Genomic DNA, 19,826 nt, shown 5'->3' with positions numbered 1-19,826 from the left:
AATGTGAAAGAGGGCATAAATTTTGGACTTAAGTGTATTTTTACGAGTTTAACTGCTTTTCCTACTGATTAACACCTCCAACATTCCCATTCATATTACCCCATAGTAATAGATAAACAATTAAATTACAGAAACCTTCCTGTTTTTTTCACGCCATTTACTATAGGAATGTTTCAAAATTGTTCTGCAATCATTAAAAAAAAGAAAAAGAAAAAAAGAAAAAGACATTTTATGTGTATTAACAAAAACTTTGTTTTATAATTAAGATGCTTAGAAACAGATTTCCTTTATTTACTCCCTGAGAAAACTATGTGGTCAGTAGCTGACGTAACTGACTAAACAAAATTAAATAATACAATATATTTCAAAACTTTATTTTCTCTGCACACAATAGGGCTGTGCGATATGAACAAAATTTCATATCCCGATATAAGAATTCTATCGTCCCGATAACGATATAAATCACAAAAATGTAACATTTTCTGTAAATTCTGTGAATCTCGGGCAGCTCGTCTTGCGTGAAGTGTTTCCAGCTGTGCGTAGTGTACCTGGAGTCGAGTGTTTTAACCGATGCATGAAACTATACATATTTAGACATAAGTTGTAAAGGCCGCCATTTTCTTTGTGAGTATTTATTACACGCGTGCTGCGGGGAAAAGCCTGTTGTAACGTTTGAATCTAAGGTTTATTTTTAAGCACCTGGCGGCTCTTTTTTAATTCTCATCCGTAAATAATCTGCTCTTTCACGTGATTCAGTTTATTTTGAAAAGTCTCAACAGGATCTTGAGCTTTATTGTGAAAGGTTTATGTGAAATAGGGCTGCCACAAACGATTATTTTGATAGTCGACTAGTCACCGATTATTTTTGCGATTAGTCGACTAATCAGATCATCATCCATTGGACGTAAAACTACAGCTTATTGCACCAGCAGCATCTGCTCTTATATAACTATCATTAGCTTACAGCTTTAAGTGTTTAAGGTCTGTGCTAACTAAAAATAAAGACAAGATGATAGTTTATTAAATTTTAATGAAATTTGCAGATTGTTTCGGTGAAGTTTAATAAACTCCTTGCTATCTAAAATATAACAGGACACTGGAGTATATTCTGGAGCATCTCACACTTCTGATAATCAGTTGTCTGCTTGACGTTTATTCAGCTGTGTAAAAGCTATAACTTTAATCTCAGACAAACTGATTTACTCAGGAACAAATAAAATACTAAAAAAAAAAGCCAAACAATAACATTTTAAGTTATCTAAGTGACTCATATATATTTAACCTGAGTAGCGAAAGACGGTGGTGGGTTTGAAAACGATTTGCGGGGAGTCCGGTGTTCTCACGGCGCTAGTGAGCCTAGCCCCCGGCTCGCTAACGAGCTAGTGGGTAACAGATGTCTCCGAAAACGTCGGAGCGCTTTTGAAAATATGTGGTGTCCTGATAAACTGAGCAGATATTTGAGGTTTACACAGCTACATTCTCGCCTGAAAATATGTTAAACGTTTATTTTGTGACCCAGAAAGAATAATAAGAGTAACATTAAAACTAACTAGCTGCCGCCATTGTTGGAAACTGCGCTGGGCCGCGCTATGAATTCTGGGACACAGCTGCTTCTTCTTCTTCTTCTTCGGGGTTTAACGGTAGCTGACATCCTTGTACATGCAATGCTGCCATCTTCTGTTTCAGTCCGTTATTACACTCTTAAATCCTGCCACTTATTCCTGCGTCTTTTGTGATCTTACAAAGCTTCAAACGACGCGTCGACTATTAAATCAGTCGTCGACGATTTTGATAATCGACGTAATCGTGACTAGTCGACAAATCGTGGCAGCCCTAATGTGAAACATAAACAAGCGGACACGCGATGGTGTTACCGTCGTTGTTGCTAACCACAACGCATAAAAACAGGTGCTTGTCAGTCCATAGTGTGGTTATATTAAATATACCGGTAAGAGAAAGCGAGAAAGAAGAAATTAATATAGCCACTACAGTGACCATCAAAAGGATGAAAAAATATTGCTGTAAACAGTTTATTTTGCGACACCACAAAATAAACTATAGCATAAAATGAAACGATAGACGTTTTTATATCGTCATGCGATATATATATCGTTATATCGAACAGCCATAGCAGACGATGTCCAAACATTAAGAGTGTGACAAATATTAAGGGTTTAAAGACTGGGTTTGACACTCCTGATTGAGATGTAATCAAAGGGAAAAAAAAAAACTGGTTGGATATTATCCATCCATCCACTTCCGCTTATCCTTTTCAGGGTCGCAGGAGGTACTGGAGCCTATCTCAGCTTCATGGTTGGATATTAGCTATTAAAAATTGTAATTGTTTTTTTTAAGCATTTTTATGCATTAAAACAGGAACAATATGCTAATGAGGTACATTATGCAATGGAATATTTGCAACGTTGGTCTCAAAAATAAATTTTTTGAAAAAAAAATCCCCATTGCATGTCTAACATGACTTGCAGTGTTCAGCCAGTCTTATAATAAACTCGGGAAAACCCTGTCTACAATAAACCTGGTAAAGCTTAAGTGAGGTCGACAAGGCCTTTGTTTAGTCCAAACCCAAGCCACTTATTTATTTTTGCATTACTAGATGCGATGATATGAGCAAGAAAAGATCACTCTTCTTTTCTTTTAAATGTAAACTATTTCTTTTTATACAGGAATTATATTGTACCAATGAGCTAATAAGAAACTCTATTATTGTTTCTTTCATTTAATAGATGCAATGACAACTGAATAACTAAAAGCATCAAATCATCAGCTGAATAATCCTGTTTCTGTTTCATCCACTTGTCTCCAATAATAGAAAATCTGTTCTGCACATCAGAGTGCAGTGGATGCAAAAGGCAAAAACAGATGCAGGTCAGTGGTACACAAAATCTGCTTGCATCAAGTTTCATCATCTTGGTTACAACTCAGTTGTAGTGTGTCTTCACAATAGGAGAACAGAAAGGTTGGAGGTAATAATAGAGGCAGGAGGGTGTTGATACAGGGTTAACATTTCTAATTCAATTGATTATTCTCCTAGCTGTGTATATATGCCCTGCATCAGGCTCAGGTTGCAGGTAATATGTGTGTGTGTGTGTGTGTGTGTGTGTGTGTGTGTGTGTGTGTGTGTGTGTGTGTGTGTGTGTGTGTGTGTGGCTTGTTATTATACCCGAGCATGTGTCACTGTTTGTGATTCATGCCATGACATCATCTGCATTACAACCAGACTGTCTGGGGAACCATGAGGCAGAGATCAACTCTGAGACAACAGGCACACGCAAACACATTAAAAATACACAGACACAAAAGACGCACAGATCTGAGACATAAACAGATACAACTTCCACTACGATGCTAAAAAGCAAGCACATATATACACACACGTCCCCTATCCCTGCTCACATTCAGATAATAAAAGACAATAGGTGGTGGACATGAGGCGAACTGCACGTGGCCATGACTTGACGCCAGGCTTGTGTGACCCAGTGACCCTGGCCGCCTGCCTGCATCCACCCATCCTGACTGAACCCTGTGTGAGGACAAGCTGATGTTCAAAGCCCTGATTTAATATTGTGGGAAGGGCGGGGAACCTCTGTTTTAACCAGCAACATCTTTTTCTGTGGTAGGCCTGAGCCTGGTGTACAGGAAACGCAACCTGTTACCAGAAACATCCTGCTGTCATCACATAGGCTCATCCTGGAGGTGCAGCAACTCACTCCTGCACATTGTGTCCTCCTCACATATGTTTACCATTTGCACTTTGACAGGATTACTGCAATCAACAGAAACAGCCAAGTTCACACAGACAGACATTCATATCCTGTCCAGTAACCACGACGACTACTAATCATTACTAAGTACTAGTGCTGTAACTAATCATGTGACCAAATGTTTTGGAGGTTTTTTAGAATTACCTGGAAATGCCTTTTAAAAACTTCTTAAAGTAACGCTGCCACAAAAATATTCAACTCAAGACAAAAAAAGACCACCAATTATTATAATTTCTAGCAAATAATAATAAGTAATATATGCAAATACAAATTTTGATAATCATGACCTTTTGCTGTTTAACTGCTGGGAGGTGAAAATTTCATCGAGACTGGCCCGCCAATTAAGGAGATGGGGTACATACAGACATACATTCACTACAGTGATTATAGTAAGATTATTATATGAATACTGCAGCTATTCTTTGGGCCTGGTTTATTTTCAACCTTTGTCCTTGCACATGACCAAGTATACATAGTTTCAAGTCCAGCCCAGGAACTTTGCGCAATTATATCACCCTCTTCTCTTTTCTCATCATTTTCTCTCCCTGTCTAGATTCAACCTGGTAATAAAGGCATGACGGCAGCAACTCGGGGCATTTAGGCATGTAGATTTGGACACAGCGACTCACTGAAGTTCAAACAGAGTGGTGAAGAAGGGTGACTGTAAGTGGCTCTCAATGTTGGTGCCAGACTGGCTGGTCTGACTATTTCACATACTTCTGCTCTGCCAGGATTTTCCCACACAACTATACTTCGGATTAAAAAAAATAAATACATAAATATCGAGTGAGCTGCAGTAACCACACTGCTTTAAGCTGATAAGAACAAAACAGTAAAACTACAAATGCAGAAGAACATCTCTGAATGCACAACCTTGCAGTAAATGCACTGTAGATGACAACCAATATTGGATAACAAAAGATTAGAAAAAGATTGCCTGGTCTGATGAGGTAGGGTTACAATTTGGAGTGAACAACATAAAAATCATAGATCAACCTGAGCTCTTTGTTACTGCCTTGTATCAAAGAGCTCAGGTGGGAGGTGTAATGATGTGGGAGATTTCCTTTGCATATTTCGGGCCAAAAGTCATCAACAAAACACAGCCCATCTGAGTATTGTTGCTGATCATGTCCATCCTTTTATGACTACAGTGCGCCCAACTTCTACAGGCTGCTTCCAGCACAAAGCTCAAATCATCTCAATCTGTCTTCTGAACATGACAATGAGTTCACTGTACTCAAATGTCCTCAACACTCACCAGATCTCGATCCAATCCTTTGGGATGTAGTGAAACAGGAGATTCACATCATGGATGTGCAGCTGATGAATCTGCAGCAACTGTGTGATCCCATCACGTCAACATCGACAAAAAATCTCTTTGTACTTAGTTTTCATGGCATAGATTAAGCAAAGACTTCTCTAAAGAGCAAAAAGGGGGTCCAATCCAGAAATAGCAAGGTGTAACTAATAAAGTGGCTGTTAGGCATAGCATTTAGCAGTCATTTAAGGTCGCAGAGTCGGTTCTTTATGCAGCGTGGCACAGAGAAGCTGGAGTTGAGCTCTTATTATTTGGTATAAATGTTTATCCATTTTTTTTTCCTGATAAGCACTTTTTACTTCAAGACAATAAATTATATGTTAACACGGACATTATTATTTACACGCTACTAAAATGTATATTTTTTCTGTAAATCTTTCTTTTTTCAACAGCGGGTTACTTTAATCTACATTTACAGAAATTTATCTCACCATATAAACAAAAAAATAAATAAATAAATAAGATCTCATGTGATCGTGGGAAACACAGGAGGACTTTCTTTCAACCACCCGTTTACTGATTTCACAGAACCTGTGGTTACAGAAGATGAACACAAAACTGTGGGGGTTTTGTACTACTTCCTGGCTCTTTATCACTTTCAATTAAAACCATTTGATTTGAGCTGTCAATGTATAAAATGCAGCACTTAAATGGAAAACGCAGTTTTGATGACTGGCTGGAATCGAGCGCTGCAGTAGAGTCTCGCAATAAATCTCTGATGGTGAAATGACAAGAGCTCTGTCTAGTCTGAGTAAAAAAGGCAACAAAACCATGTGACTAAAATAAAACAACTCTCTCAGCTTGGGCCCCAAGTGAAGTCACCCTTTCAGAATTTAACCGACTGCTCATGCTGAGACTATTAAAAAAGGCAACACACACAAACATAAAGCAGGCTTGTAACCTGACCAATCACGGTTTAAAATGCTGGCCTGTGAACTCAACTGCACCAGGCTGCTCTAACTCAACAAGGCAATGGAATGAAACTGTACCCAGCAAACCTCTGGCCCATTTCTCAATGCCAATGAAACAGCAGACCTGGGGAATGCACAGTTATTATTAACACCAGCATGTCAGGGTGAGATAGAGATCGTGCATTGCACCAAGCATGAGCCATATAATCGCCAGCCAGGATATGTAGATGCAGCAATATGAATCAACAGGTTTAGGGTTCATGGCAATACATGACTTAAGTCTCAGTAATATATGCAAAAGCAATGAGAGCGATCTCGTAAGGATTTTTAATAAAATAGAAAGATCAATGGAAAACGAAAGGTTATTGGGGAGCACAGTAACAAGGGAGCTGCAACCGCTGCAAGCACCGTTTTATGGAAGCAACCCAATGCAAAACGAAACTTAATTCTATTCTCTAATCCTGTTAATCTTTTGGAAATATACAGATAAGGTTTTTAAAACCAGTTATTGTCCAACCTTAACCTGGAGACAAACACTGCACTTGTGTCATGGTGAAATATTCATTTATAATATAAAATGAGCATAAATGACAGACGAAAGCAGGATTTGAACTGTTGCATTTTATATATGTGTATATACTTCAACTGCTTCACAGCAAAGCAACCAAGTACTTAATTCTTACAGACATGCAATTAAACTTACATCAAATTAAAGACTTCCTGAGAACTGTGCATTGCAACTAACAATTACTGTTTTTAGTTCATCATTTGATGCACAAATCTTCCAACATGTCTTCAAATCAGCTTTTCTACCCACCCTACAGCATAAAAACAACATTATATAAAAAATAAAGAGAAAAGACAAGAATAGCACATCTTCACATTTGACAGTATTTCTGCATTTATTCTTTGCAAGTGATTCATTTTTTGTCAGAAAACTAACAGATTACACCATGCAAAAATTTAGCTGCAAAATTAATAGATTTTTAATCTCGCTCAAGATTTTGGCTACCCACGATCAAATAAACACGTTCCACTGATTTTGAAAATGCAAGCTCCACCAAATCAAACGCTCCCTAAAGCACTGCCTGGCGCCAATCACAGCTGTGATAAGACTACATTAAAAGACAGATGTCTAGAAAATTTCTGGCACAACAGAAGGCGAAAGGCTAGTCTCTAGAAGCACAGCAGCATTTGTTGTTTGGAAATAGAATTTAGAAAAGAAGAAAGAAGAAGAAAGTGTACTTTATTGGTCCCCGTGGGGAAAATCCCTCTCTGCATTTAACCCATTCACTCAGTGAAGCAGTGGGCAGCCACTGGGCGCCCGGGGAGCAGTGTGTAGGGACGGTACCTTGCTCAGGGGTACCTCAGGGTAGCTGTTCAGGGGAATCGAACCCCCGACCTTCCGATCATGGGGCCACCACTCTACCTACTGAGCTATCCCTGCCCATCACCCCCTAGGGCAAGTGATGTAAACAGAGAACAAATCACATGCAAAGAGTACTACAGAGATGTGTTCCCACCACAAAGAAACACAAATAATTTACTCAACCACCTGAAAAACACACCACAATCTGAAGTATAACGGCAACCAAGAAAAACAATGCAACGGTTGCTAACGTGCATCATCTATGAACTCACATATCCACAACGGTGAGTCTGTGCAGCGTGTCAGCATGTCCATCAAGATAAAAGTTGGACAAAAGATGCGTTATGACACACAGTTACTTTTCCAGAGTGCCAATACCAAAGAATTCAGGTAAATACGGAGGACTAGTTTTATGTTTAAAACTGGAAAAAGGGTTGTGTTAACAAAAACATTTTTGTCACTTAAATAATCGTGACAAATAACTCAATTCACCCATCAATTTTCTTCCACTTATCGAATGCAAGGTCGTGGGAGTGTTGGAGCCTATCGTAGGGCAAGAGGTGGGGTACACCTTGGGTAGGTCGCCAATGTGTGGCAGGTAGGGATGGGTATCGTTTAGGTTTTATCCGATACCGGTGCCAAATCGGTACTTTTGAAACGGTGCCGGTGCTCAAACGGTCCTCAAACCGGTGCTTAAAGACTGGAGAACACAAAATTGGTCCAAAAACCTCTCATGTTCAGCTGGTTTTTTGTAAAAAGATAACAATGTTAGCCTTTTCTGCAGCTATGGGGCATATATGGTATCACTCATGTGTAACTGTTTTCCACTTTTTCTTTGGTCATTTTAGCCATTTTGGCCAGGGTGAAGGGAGTATCTGCCATCAAACAAGAAGACAGCGGCATGTAGCTATGATGATGTTTGCTAGTTCACCTTACCTGCATTAATGTAATAACGTGGTTAGCCTACTAAACGTAAATTACACACGAACAACATGAAGCTACTCACGCAGAGAAGAACGGCTGCTGCCATCATCATCCGTCATCATTTCTGCTACACTGACAGGGCTAGGGGCCAGGACTCTCCTCTTCGTGTTTTTGGGGGATATTGCTAACTCCGGGTCCGATAACAGGCAACCCACGCACAGTAGATGTGCTCGGTGTGAGGTCTCGCAGCAAGCTATCATACGGCGCATTTCTGGGCTTTTAAAAAAAAAACGCTATGCGTCGCCAGGTGTTTCATCGGATTCTTGGTGTTACCTCCTTTGACAGTATCACAGTATCAGCTTAAAGCACTTGTTGCAGGCTGCTGAGTTTGCATATTTTGCTGTGAAGTACAGCCAGACTTTTGACCGCTTCGCCTTGGGCATATTTAATCTGTAGCTCTGCTCTAAAAGAACGCACGTACCTGGACCCGCCTACTATCCTCGGAAACGTAAAATTATTGGCTAGAAGTGTATCACAGCTCAGGAAAAAAAAAGCACCGAAATAAAGCACCGAAATGTGCGCTGCTTTTCGGTCTGGTTACTACCGTTTATGTCAGAACCGGTGCCATCATGGCACCGGACACCGGTACCCATCCCTAGTGGCAGGGCACGACAAATAATCTTGACAATAATTTTGGCCAAAATCATGCAGCTCTAGCCTTAATTCCAATAATGTGATGTCATGGTTATTTGTTAAGCCTCAGTAAATCCATCCATCTCATTTATGATCTACATATATCCAAAACCAACCACCACCTGGTGACACATCTCAGAACTAGCTCCCTGCTTGATAACAAACTTACGTCCCTGATCTGGCCTTTACAAGTTTTCTTTATTTATTTCATTCTAGAGGATGGAGTCATCCACCACAGCTCCTGGACAGCTGTTAAAAAAAACAAAAAAAAAAAACAAAAAAAAAAACAGCGAGTCACAGTCAGTCAAAACCATAACAAACTTCTCTTGCGTCAATCTCTGACAGGCTCTCCCTCTGGCAGTTGTGCAGCAAGTTGAGACAATGACACTGTGGCATCGCGACAGACCACCTGCTTTCTCAGTTTCACCTGATTCATCACACCATTTCTGCAATACTGATCACTGACAAGAACAGGGCAGCGTTATTTATAAGCATGATGTTGCTACACAGCTAAATCCACAGACAGTAACCTCTATAGCCACAGTGCTGCTAAAACTAAAACATGTCCCAACAAAAAGCACATTAAATACAGGTTCAAGGCTTTTCTGTCAGATACTGAAAGCACGTAAAAAACAAAAAAAAAAACAAAAAAAAAACTTTATAACACGACCAGTGATAAAGTTAAGCACAAAACCATCTTTCAACCTTGACAAATGGCTTGTTGTTGATATTTATTTTAAGAAAGGAATTATTTCAGTATTTCTATCAATGTTAAATTTCATTTTTCAGTGCGTCTGTTTTGTGTAAGGGGCTTAGTTTTAACTTGGAACCAAAGCACTCAAACACCAATAATGAATAGCAGGTTAGGTGAACCACAAGTCTCTAAAGGTCACCTAAATAAGCAATGCCATTTTCCATTCTGATGCAGCACAGTTTGCCTGTTTGGCCAGTGTATTTCTTATAGTGGAAGAAGAAGAAGAAGAATCTAGTTTCTATTTTGAACTGTAACACAGGCTTTCTTGGGACTCTCCAGCCACATCAGAACACTAAAATTCATGAGTAGGTCTTGACGGGACGCTGTAAGTTTATACACACAGCCAGTTCAAAAGGAAACGCAGCATGCAGATCATTGTGCACCTTCCAGTTTCTAAACAGTTTGGCCTTGTGTGTAACCTTACAGAAAAGCAAGGCAAACAGTCCCCAGTGAAACAGAAAGAGCAGTGACAAATGCGTTTTTCTCCATTAGGAGTTGGTACCAGACTTTCATGACTCTGCAAGTCTGAGCAGAAGGGGTGAGGGGATGTGGAGGGGCCACAAAACAGAAAATAAACCTAGGAGAAGCCAAGATGATGCAAGAAAAAGGAAAGAACAGGGCAGTCAAAAAGGAACTGATACAGATGTGTCCTGCTGACCAAGGAAATTAAAATGCAAATGCTTCCTATTCCGAAGAATTCATTTTAAGTTTATAAGAGTCTAAGCTGCATTGCTTGGGAAAAAAAGGCAGATAAGTGTGACCAAAAGCACCCGAAAACAGCTACAGAAGCTCTTTGCTCAGCAATGATGATCTTTTGATGAAATGAGGAACAAATAAAGAAGGCAACACGACACTCAACTCAAGCTTCATTGGTATTCACCCTGGATCATGCAAGTCGTTAGCACACCCTCGAAACGACGAAAAACTCGTTACAAAGGAACAACTTCTTCAAAATCACTGTGGGAAGTCATTATGAGGAACTTGGGTGACGAGCATATTGAATAGGCACAGCAGAGACATGTCAACAGGCGCGGGATATCTCCAGAGGTCTGCAAAACACTAAATGCCTCACAAATAAGTATAGTGTTAATATAAACACTTTGAAGTTTTTGCTTCTGAGCCGACTCAAGTCAAGAAGTGTTACCAAAACTTTTGTTCTGGTAAAGATGCACAGATGAAACCAGTGTTCAAATCGGTCACCCCAATACGGGTGTTTTGATTTATAATAGTGCATAGAGAAAGCTGGTGGTCACAGTCGTACCTTTCGTAGAGCTTGCACGAAGAGGCCTCTCCATTTGTGACTATTCTCGTCACTTGAAAAGTCGTATATCTGCTGGGGCTGCATTGCTGAAGCGGCTCCTGGTGTTGCCGTGATCCGGGCTGAACCGTCAGCATCGGCCCCGGGTAAATTGTCCTTATGGGTGGGTCAGTCCCGGCTTTACAACGGTGAAACAACACAAACTGGCTCACTTAATAAAAAGCAGAGTAACTAAAGCAGAGTGTGAGTCCGAGGTCAAATCGTGCTAAACAGCGGAAAAAATATCTATTAAAAAAGATGGAAAAAAGCACATGTAGCAATAAAGTTAAGTCGCTAGCTTTGTGGCTATGTGGCCAGCCTGCTGCTCCTGTAAACACCCAGCAGCTGCTAACTGCTAATAAGAATGCTGCTAAGTGTAACACTTGCTGCTTGGCGTTTGCTTAAAAACTTTAAAGCAGGCACATTGAGCTCAATGTTGAGGCAAGACGTTGGAGCCGAGGTTGCTGCCAGATAACTACAGCTACAAGTTATGTTACGTTGTTTACAGCCAAAACACCTGCACGCTAGCGTTAGCTGGCCGGCTAACGATTGCTACAGGCTGCTGGGGCTGGCCTCCGCTGCGAGTACTATGTTGTGGCACACGACCCGTTCAGCTCCAAACAAGGCACACTTTCTCCTGCGCTGCTTGCTCCGAATTCAGTCATCTTCCCCGCAGCAGATAAGGCGCTAAATCCCGCGTACACCTCCAAAGCAGCGGCCGGTCCGAGGCATATTTGCGAGCAGAGCCGCTGAAGAGCAGCCGAGGTGTTTTTGGTTCGTGAAGTCGAAGATGTTCGTACCAACTCCGCTGCCTGCCTACAGCTTCTGCTCGCTGCGCCGTGCGTCCCTGCGTAATTTCACATTTTATTGGACTGAAAAAAACAAGGCTGGACTTTTGTCTACACACAGAGTAGACTCTTAGCAGCGAAGAGTAGCGACACACAGGGATAGACAGCAGGAAATACAATAAAACTTATTGACTTTCCCTTTGAAGTGTCGGCCACACTAAACACATTTCTAATTACGTTTTATATGACAAGGAGGCTGGATTAATGGGAAAAATGCGCTTAAATAAATATTATGAGTGAAAATATTTTTTTGAAAACTTATGTGCCCCATACATTGTCTTTGTTGCTGTGATTCAGCACATGAAAAAAAATGATTGACTTCATTTTTAATAATTAAATATTTAATATGTATTTAATTTATTTTGGCTCTTCCAGTATGTTGCCTCCTTGTATCCAAACTTTATAATTCATTGACTTAGCCATGGCACAGAAGGGCTGTAGTCGCCACAGTGGACCATCTCCCTAGCATCCTCCCCCTCAAACCTCTCCATGTCCTCCTCCACTACATCCATGAACTTCCTCCTGCTAGCTCCATCTTCAACATAATTTATCCAGTATATCCACTATCCCTCTCTTGTACGTGTTGCATCTTTAGAGCTATTTCTTGACATGAAGCCATACTGCTGCTTGGTGATCATCATCTCTGTCCTGGTATGGCTCATCAACTTTAGTCCTCTGTAGTTACAACAGTTTTACATATCTTCCTTGTTCTTCAAACAGTACAAGTACACTTCTCCGTTGCTCAGCCATCCAATCAGTCTCCGGGACTGTGTTAAACAGTGTGCTCTGGTTAATTGTGGTTCCCTAGGGTAATTAAATGTAAAATGGCAGGTAGAAACTTTCACTTCAGGCCCCTCTTTTGTGAAACCAGCTCCCAATTTGGAATAGGGAAGCTACTTTTAAGATTAGGTTTAAAACATCTCAGTATGTAATCATTAGTTATTATTAATCTATGGCATGTCTTTGTTCTGTCCTCTGACGCTCCCCCCCCAACCAGGGGCTGAGGCTAATTCTGCCAGCGGTTTCTTCCTTTTTAAAAGTGAGTTTTTCCCTCCCACTGTTGCCAAGTGGTTGCTGATAGGGGACAGTATTAACCTTGCAATATAAAGCACCTTGAGGCAAATGTTTTTGGGATTTGGTGCTATATAAATAAATTGTAACTGAATTGGTTAAAAAGTCCACAACTCTCTCCATACCACCACTTCATCCTCTTCAGTGCAGTGAAAAATCAGCTTTAAACACAGCAAGGTTGTGTTTAAATATTCGAAGTTGTGGTCAATTCCCATATTAGTCATTATATTTAAATATAAAAGAATGTAGCCTACATCTTTAAAAAAAAAAAAAAAAATCCTCCAAAAAAACTAACCTAAAACAGAAACCACAAAAATGGCACATTTGTTTTCAAAAATATATATTTTAAAAATTACCTTAACATTCATTTGTCATAATCAATGTAATGACAGAGAGACAAACAGAACAGTTTTAGGAACATGTGCAGAGTTTGAAACAGATTCAAGAGAAATCACCAGCAGCTCCACAAAAAATATAAATTTGCCTTGATGAAAATATAAATAAGACAAAGACACTATTTAGTCATGATATAATTTAACAATCTTTGTTGCACAACTGTCAAATGGAGTAAGAAGAACCGATCTTTCTTGGTAAACCGTGTGGTACATGAAGACTTTCATAAGCCAACATCTAGATAAAAGCCTTCATGATGACACCGAAACTCTTCATTCATTTATAGCAGACTATACAGTCTTCAAACTCCTCTTTCATACAGGTTGAAAAATCACATTGAAAAATTAAAAAGAAATCGTTTGTACTGAAATGTAACCATTAGAGAGTCCTCGTTTAAATCTAAAGTGCACATTTACGCACAGTTGATGTACTTTGATATTATAATTTTAATGTTAGAAACTGATGATAATGCTATTGAAGTTACAAATGTAAAAAGCAGGTCATGGCAAACTTCATTTCTAGACAGAAATGTAGTGCACAAAATAAACTGTACTTTCATACGTGGTGGAGTAAACATACAACCTGAAGTAGCACCACGAAAATAAAAAAGTGTTAAAAACAAAACCGCAGCAGAGAAGTCACTTTATTCTGTTAAATTAAGGCCTGTCCTGTAATAAAGAAGTCATGACAGCTGGACTTTCTTTGGTTTTCTCTCCTCCCTCTGCTACAGCGTAAAGCGGTTCTCCACCTCATCTGCAATCATCTCAGCAATGGCGAGGGAGGAGGTGGCTGCCGGCGAAGGAGCGTTACGCACGTGGAGCACTCGACTGCCCACGTCTCCGACCCCGCCGTCAAACACAAAGTCATCCACGAGGTTTCCGTCGCGGTCGAGGGCCTGTGCTCGAACTCCCGTTGGACCCCTGGACAGGAAACAACCGGCGGTTACAGAAAACCGGTCCTAACATTTATCCTAATATTGTGTAACAAGCACCAAGAATGATTTCTCTACCTGATCACATCACTCAGGGAAAGTTCAGGGATGTACTTCTGCAGATTTTTAACCTGTGCACCAATGAAAAGTCCTCTATACATTTCTCCAACTCCGAATGTAATGTTCCTCATTATTAGCTTCTGAAGGCCTCTGCAGGTAAACAAAACAAAATAAAACACAAATTGGCATCACACACTACGCAGCTGTTACACTGTGACTGAAATCGTCACATCTTCCAGATTTGCTACCTGAACAAGAGCGCATCAGCAAAGTCTTGAGCACTGAAGTCGTACACTTTGTAACCCTCCCTTTTAAAGGCGAGGACAGCGTTGGGGCCGAGCCAAATACTTCCATCCATCCTCGGGGTAAAATGAACTCCGAGGAACGGAAAACGAGGGTCAGGAACCTAATGAGAGATTTTACAGAATGTATTAGAAAACACAGACATGTTAAACCTGCAACAAGTATTAAAACAACCCACAAATAATGTGGATGCAACCGTCAGAACTCTGCTTCAGAACTACTAAATTGGAATCGACAAGAAGTCATCTTTTTAAAATTCCCCTCAAAACATCTCCAGGCAGGAGGAAAAAGAAGTCCACATACTGTAACTCACTTATACTTTTTCACATATATCTGGGATGTTCTGCAATTGAGATTGCCAAAAAATGATTTAAACAAACAGAAAACACCTGCCTGTATATGTTTGTACCAGGAAAACATTTTCAGCAGACTTACAGGGTAAATATTTCCTTTGACCAGGTAATTCTTCTCAGGTTTCAAGACTAAATAATCTCCTCTGAACGGGACGATCCGTGGCTCCCGACTGCATCCAGATATCTGTGACAAACGGTCCGAGTACAGGCCCCCACAGGTCAGGACGTAACGGCACCGCAGCTCATTACCCTGTGAGAAAGTAATGATGCAAAAACTGTAAACAACAGAACACGATCTGACCGTGTGATACCTTTGTTTTAACATGTCTTACTTTGTTATCTCTGACTGCAAGTGGATATTTCATTCCTGCAAATGGAATTTAAATAGGGAGTTGTGTTAGCTATACAATTTTTATGACAAGTTATGACTGTGTCAACACTGATGTGCACAACCAGCTTGTTACCTTCTGTGCTTCCTGATGGGCTCTCCTTGATCATGGAAATGTCATTGACCTCATATTCAGTTACCACAGTGCCACCTGCCTCCTTGAAGTCAGTACCATAACTGAGAGCCACCATCCTCCAATCGACAATGCCAGTGTAGGGCGAATCCAAGGCCATTATCCCCTGAAAAGATGAAATATCAAATATTACTCTGCATTAACACGTTTTTGTCCAAGTAAATGAGATGATGTTTGTTTTCTTTTCACCCTGCAGTAAGGCTCTCTGTCCCGGATGCCCTTGCCATCGATAATGGTGAGGTCACGCACATTGTTCTTCATGCCGCGCTCATATAAAGCCTTCAGTCTGGGAATCTCTTCCTGCTCCACAGCAACGATGAGCTGCATGGTTTAAGACAGAAACACATACTGTATACTTCACTATTACCAACTGAAAAGTTTCAGAGTACCAACAATCGCTAAAAAAAAACAAGCAGGCATCAAATCGTTGGTAACATACATGGTCCTCTTGTATTCTAAATAAATATAAGATTTTATTTTTTGCAATAAGAATTGGCGCTCAGTCCTTTTCTTTACTCTACGGGGCAATAAAAATTAACATCCAAGTCAAAGATCTTGATTTGGATTTAATCTTTAGGGGGAGACATCAAAGCTGTCTCCAAAACACTCCAAATATTTGATCCTTGCATTGGATTTCATTCAGCTACAGAGCTGACTTTAAGACCCGTGTCTGGGAATAAATATACATTTCAAAGATTTAAAAGCTAGTTCAAACTTCCATCCATCCTCCCATTCCACACTGCAAACTCCAGACAAAAAAAAACTCCAGAAAATCAATTTGAAGTAGGAACCTACCAGGACCTGCTGAGGTCACAGGTTAACCACTGCCACCTAGTTCAATTTTAGTTGCTTTTAGTCGTTATGCTGCCTCCTGCTGGATTAAGCTCACCATGAAATTAGTTCCAACTGTGGGTACCGACTTTTCCCCCACTGCTTTTAATCAATATGCAGTTTTATTTTTTCTATAAATTTCCTGACCTTGTCACCCATTTTTGCTTTACATTTCACAGTGGCTCCATAGCGTGGTGCTTAATAAGCAAGAAAATATCTGTTTTCTATCACAGATATCTGTTCTCACTGAGAACATATAGAACCAAGAGTACAAAACAATTAGCCCCTGGTAAAAATGGGTAACATTAATTAAACTGTGTAAATATGGATGAAGCTGAAAGGGCAGTAGGCTACTGTTAAATACAGTTAAACTAGTAGTATATTTCCTTCCCAACACTGTTGATAAATGTCTGCTGTAATTTCAGTCACTCAAGGTGGTCACTGAACTCTAAATCTATCAGCTTAACATACAGAGACAAACCTTTCCGCATCTCTTGTAAGGAAGTCCTTTCTTCTCACAGTACTCATAGGCTAAAGTGGCTCCTCGCACACACAGGCGAGCCTTCAGTGATCCCGGTGTGTAGTAGATCCCACTGTGAATGACTCCACTGTTATGCCCACTCTGGTGTAAAGCTGGTAGGTATGGACAAATTGAAGAACAATAAGAGAGAAGGGAGTATTAAGTCCTACGGAGTGATGGGGGGAAAAAAAACTGACTCAAATAATTTTTTTGTTTCGTTTATTTATCTGTTTAAATGTTGATCATTTTAATATGCAAAAGTTTTAATTAACTTTATTTAACTTTCTGTTTGGTAAATATTAGGGTACACTTAGGAGATTAGCATAGCATAAAAGAGTGGAAAACAGTAGTTAATATTCAGGTGTGTTAATACAAAGCCACTATCTTCCCAGGAGTTGATGTCTCAACAAATTCTTTGGACTTTGGGCAGGCAAACAAGAACAAAGTGTGCATTATATTTGGCCACAGTGCACAGCGCCACATTTGGGGAAACTCAGCATAACAGCGCAAACAACTCAAGCACAGTGGTGGAGGGCTGATGGTCTGGGTTTGTTTTGCAGCCACAGGACCTGGGCACAATCATTGAGACAACCATGAGCTCCTCTGTATACCAAAGTATTCTAGAGTCAAACGTGAGGCCATCTATCTGATAGCAAATGAGTCACGTAGGATTAAAATGATCCAATGCACAGCATCAAATCTACAACAGAAAGGCTGAAAAAGAAAAGAATCAACATGCTGCAATGGCCCAGTCCAAGTCCAGACCTCAACCTCACTGAAATACTGTGGTGGGACCTTAAAGCGGGGATTCTGTTAGGGTCCACTTGGGTCCCAGAGTCATCAGACAGTTAGCTGAGGGTCTGCCCACCTGCCTTTTTACAATGCATCAAATACGCATGCGTCCAGACGGCAGACTTAAAAGAAGTATAACAGGAATGACAAAACAGGCGTGGGTTCTCCAACTGTTGACTTCTGTGTCCACAACAGTAGAATCAGGCTTAAGAGAATAGTGCACAAACAAATGCCTGCTATCATCGATGAACTGAAGCACTGTTTTAAATAAGCGTGCAAAGTTTTACCACAATGATGTGAGAGACTGAAGTCACACAGGAAATTATTAATTTAAGTCATCGCTACAAACCATTATATCATGCATCTATATATCTATATATATCTATATCATGCAAGTTTTTCACATGACTGCAAATGTAGTATAAATATCTTATATACTGATTGGGGTAAAGTGTTGTCATACATCCAAAATCCTGCAATAACTTCAGAAAATAGTGCCAGAGTATGTTTGCTGGTTTGTTACATTTTTACAATGTTTTGGCTCTGTTCTCCAGGACATTTGATTATTAATGAAACAGTAACTAAAGGGAAAGGGCTGTCAAGTTTAAGAGTGTCAGTGAGTGGGTCAAAAATGTAGAGATTTGTGGAGAACACAAATCTCTACATTAACATGTTGTTCCGTGTCTTTACATCCACAACACTCCACTCACAAAGCTCCTTTTCTTTCTCCAGGAGGACGAAACTGAGCGACGGGTGTCTCAGAATCAGCTCTCTGGCTGTGGCCAAGCCCACAATGCCAGCTCCCACCACAGCTATGTCATATGTGCTGAAAAAACAAAAAGCAAACAGACAGGACAAAATTTAAGGTGGCTATTAATAATCGACTAGCTGTACAGATTGAAAAGGTAGAAAACAAAGCAGGATATTTAGGTCAAAGTCCAGCCATGGATGAGAAAGAGACCTTTGACGCAGATCAGTCTGGAGACCTATGACACAGATGTTTGAGTTAAAGAGGTATTTGCAATTACAAATAGGATAGAAGAACCCTTCACCATATAGGCAAGCTAGAGCAAGCAAGGATCTGCAAGAACACAATGTTCACAAACATTTAAATCTTGTAACCAAGTGAGTACATTTTGCGGCACTTTTGCAACAGCCAGACAAAATGTCTTAAATGTCCCACAAAACATTAAAGCAATAAATGCAACCAGAGATTAAATCAGGGACTATCACCAAATTGGTTAGAAAGTGTCAATGTTCAGAGATGAAACCTTGCTCGAGGGTTTCTATCATAACTAGAACAGAGTGCCAGGACCTGTACAAATGCGCACAGGTGTAAGTAGTTAAACCTGCCAAACATTTCACCTGTCAACCCGAGGGTTATCTCTGAAGAAGCTGAATTTAAGTAGGAAGGTTTCCCTTGCTCTTAATAATAATTAACTGTAATTTCCTATATTGCAGGGCTTCCTTAAAGTAAACTGGAGAGGGAGCGGTAAGCTGTGTGCAGCCTCTGAAAATACGGCAACTCTAACAACCGTCCTCCCTGCTGGACACTTATTAAGAAATCAAGGGAGCTTCTGAAAGTTTAAAATGACTTAGTGAAATGTGAATGGAGCGCAGATGACTGGAAAGGCAGACAGATGTTTTGTGTGAGTAAACAACGTGGTGTGAGGACCTAGCTCATGCAGAGGGTACAGATGTTGTTGAATCTATATCTTGGGGAGTTGGGTGTCCTTGGCAGTGACTAGGACACCTGTGCTGGATTTCACTGACAGCTCAGTGAAAGTTGCATATTTGGGCAGGCTCGTCTGCACATTTTCCTACCTATCTGTACGCATTAAAGAAACTAGCACCCCACCACTACTTCTTCTCTCACATATAACTGAACAAGCTCACACTTATGCACAAGTCATTGTCTTTGTGGTGTCAGCCTCACCCGTGTAGCTGTCTGCTTTGAATATCCTTTAACAGTCCACCAGCAGCCTTAAAGGACGCCCCGCTCAGGATCCGGATCATTGTCACAGCGTTTAATAGCAGCTCAAATTAGCTTCTTCATTGTATAAAAGCCAGGAGCGACTTTCCTTAGCTCCTAGTGTTCGTGTTTCCTCCTCTCGCTCCCGTACGTAGAGCCGCTAACGTTCCGCTCTGACGTAAG

At 40.4% G+C, this 19,826-nt stretch overlaps 2 protein-coding genes across 2 annotated transcripts in view; both read right to left on the bottom strand.

The window, feature by feature from the left end:
- The window catches only part of sos2 (son of sevenless homolog 2), a 40,872-nt gene extending 28,831 nt beyond the window's left edge, over positions 1 to 12,041 (bottom strand). Inside the window, exon 1 of the mRNA XM_082516965.1 lies at positions 11,013 to 12,041. Coding sequence (XP_082373091.1) covers positions 11,013 to 11,096 — 84 coding nt within the window. The 5' untranslated portion in view covers positions 11,097 to 12,041. The remainder of the gene's footprint in view (positions 1 to 11,012) is intronic.
- Positions 12,042 to 13,290: 1,249 nt separating this feature from the next.
- l2hgdh (L-2-hydroxyglutarate dehydrogenase) lies at positions 13,291 to 19,804 on the bottom strand. Its single transcript, XM_082516607.1, has 10 exons — positions 19,608 to 19,804; positions 18,382 to 18,497; positions 16,841 to 16,992; positions 15,718 to 15,849; positions 15,472 to 15,634; positions 15,340 to 15,374; positions 15,090 to 15,257; positions 14,600 to 14,757; positions 14,370 to 14,501; positions 13,291 to 14,280 (listed from the first exon to the last, which is right to left on the bottom strand). The coding sequence occupies exons 1-10, from the start codon at positions 19,685 to 19,687 to the stop codon at positions 14,085 to 14,087; spliced, it is 1,332 nt and encodes a 443-aa protein (XP_082372733.1). The 5' UTR covers positions 19,688 to 19,804; the 3' UTR covers positions 13,291 to 14,084.
- Between the last annotated feature and the right edge of the window lie 22 nt (positions 19,805 to 19,826).

The sequence above is a fragment of the Aulonocara stuartgranti genome, assembly GCF_965226115.1.
Source record: "Aulonocara stuartgranti genome assembly, chromosome: 19".
Classification (NCBI taxonomy): domain Eukaryota; kingdom Metazoa; phylum Chordata; class Actinopteri; order Cichliformes; family Cichlidae; genus Aulonocara; species Aulonocara stuartgranti.
This window is presented reverse-complemented; position numbering and strand designations above follow the sequence as displayed.

Excerpts from the sequence above, each read along its gene's own strand:
- l2hgdh (XM_082516607.1), bottom strand. The coding sequence starts at position 19,687 with ATGATCCGGATCCTGAGCGGGGCGTCCTTTAAGGCTGCTGGTGGACTG. Across the intron at positions 15,850-16,840 it reads CTTACAAGAGATGCGGAAAG|CTCATCGTTGCTGTGGAGCA; the intron begins GTTTGTCTCTGT and ends TAAACCATGCAG. Across the intron at positions 14,758-15,089 it reads TCAAAGGAAATATTTACCCT|GTTCCTGACCCTCGTTTTCC; the intron begins GTAAGTCTGCTG and ends ATCTCTCATTAG.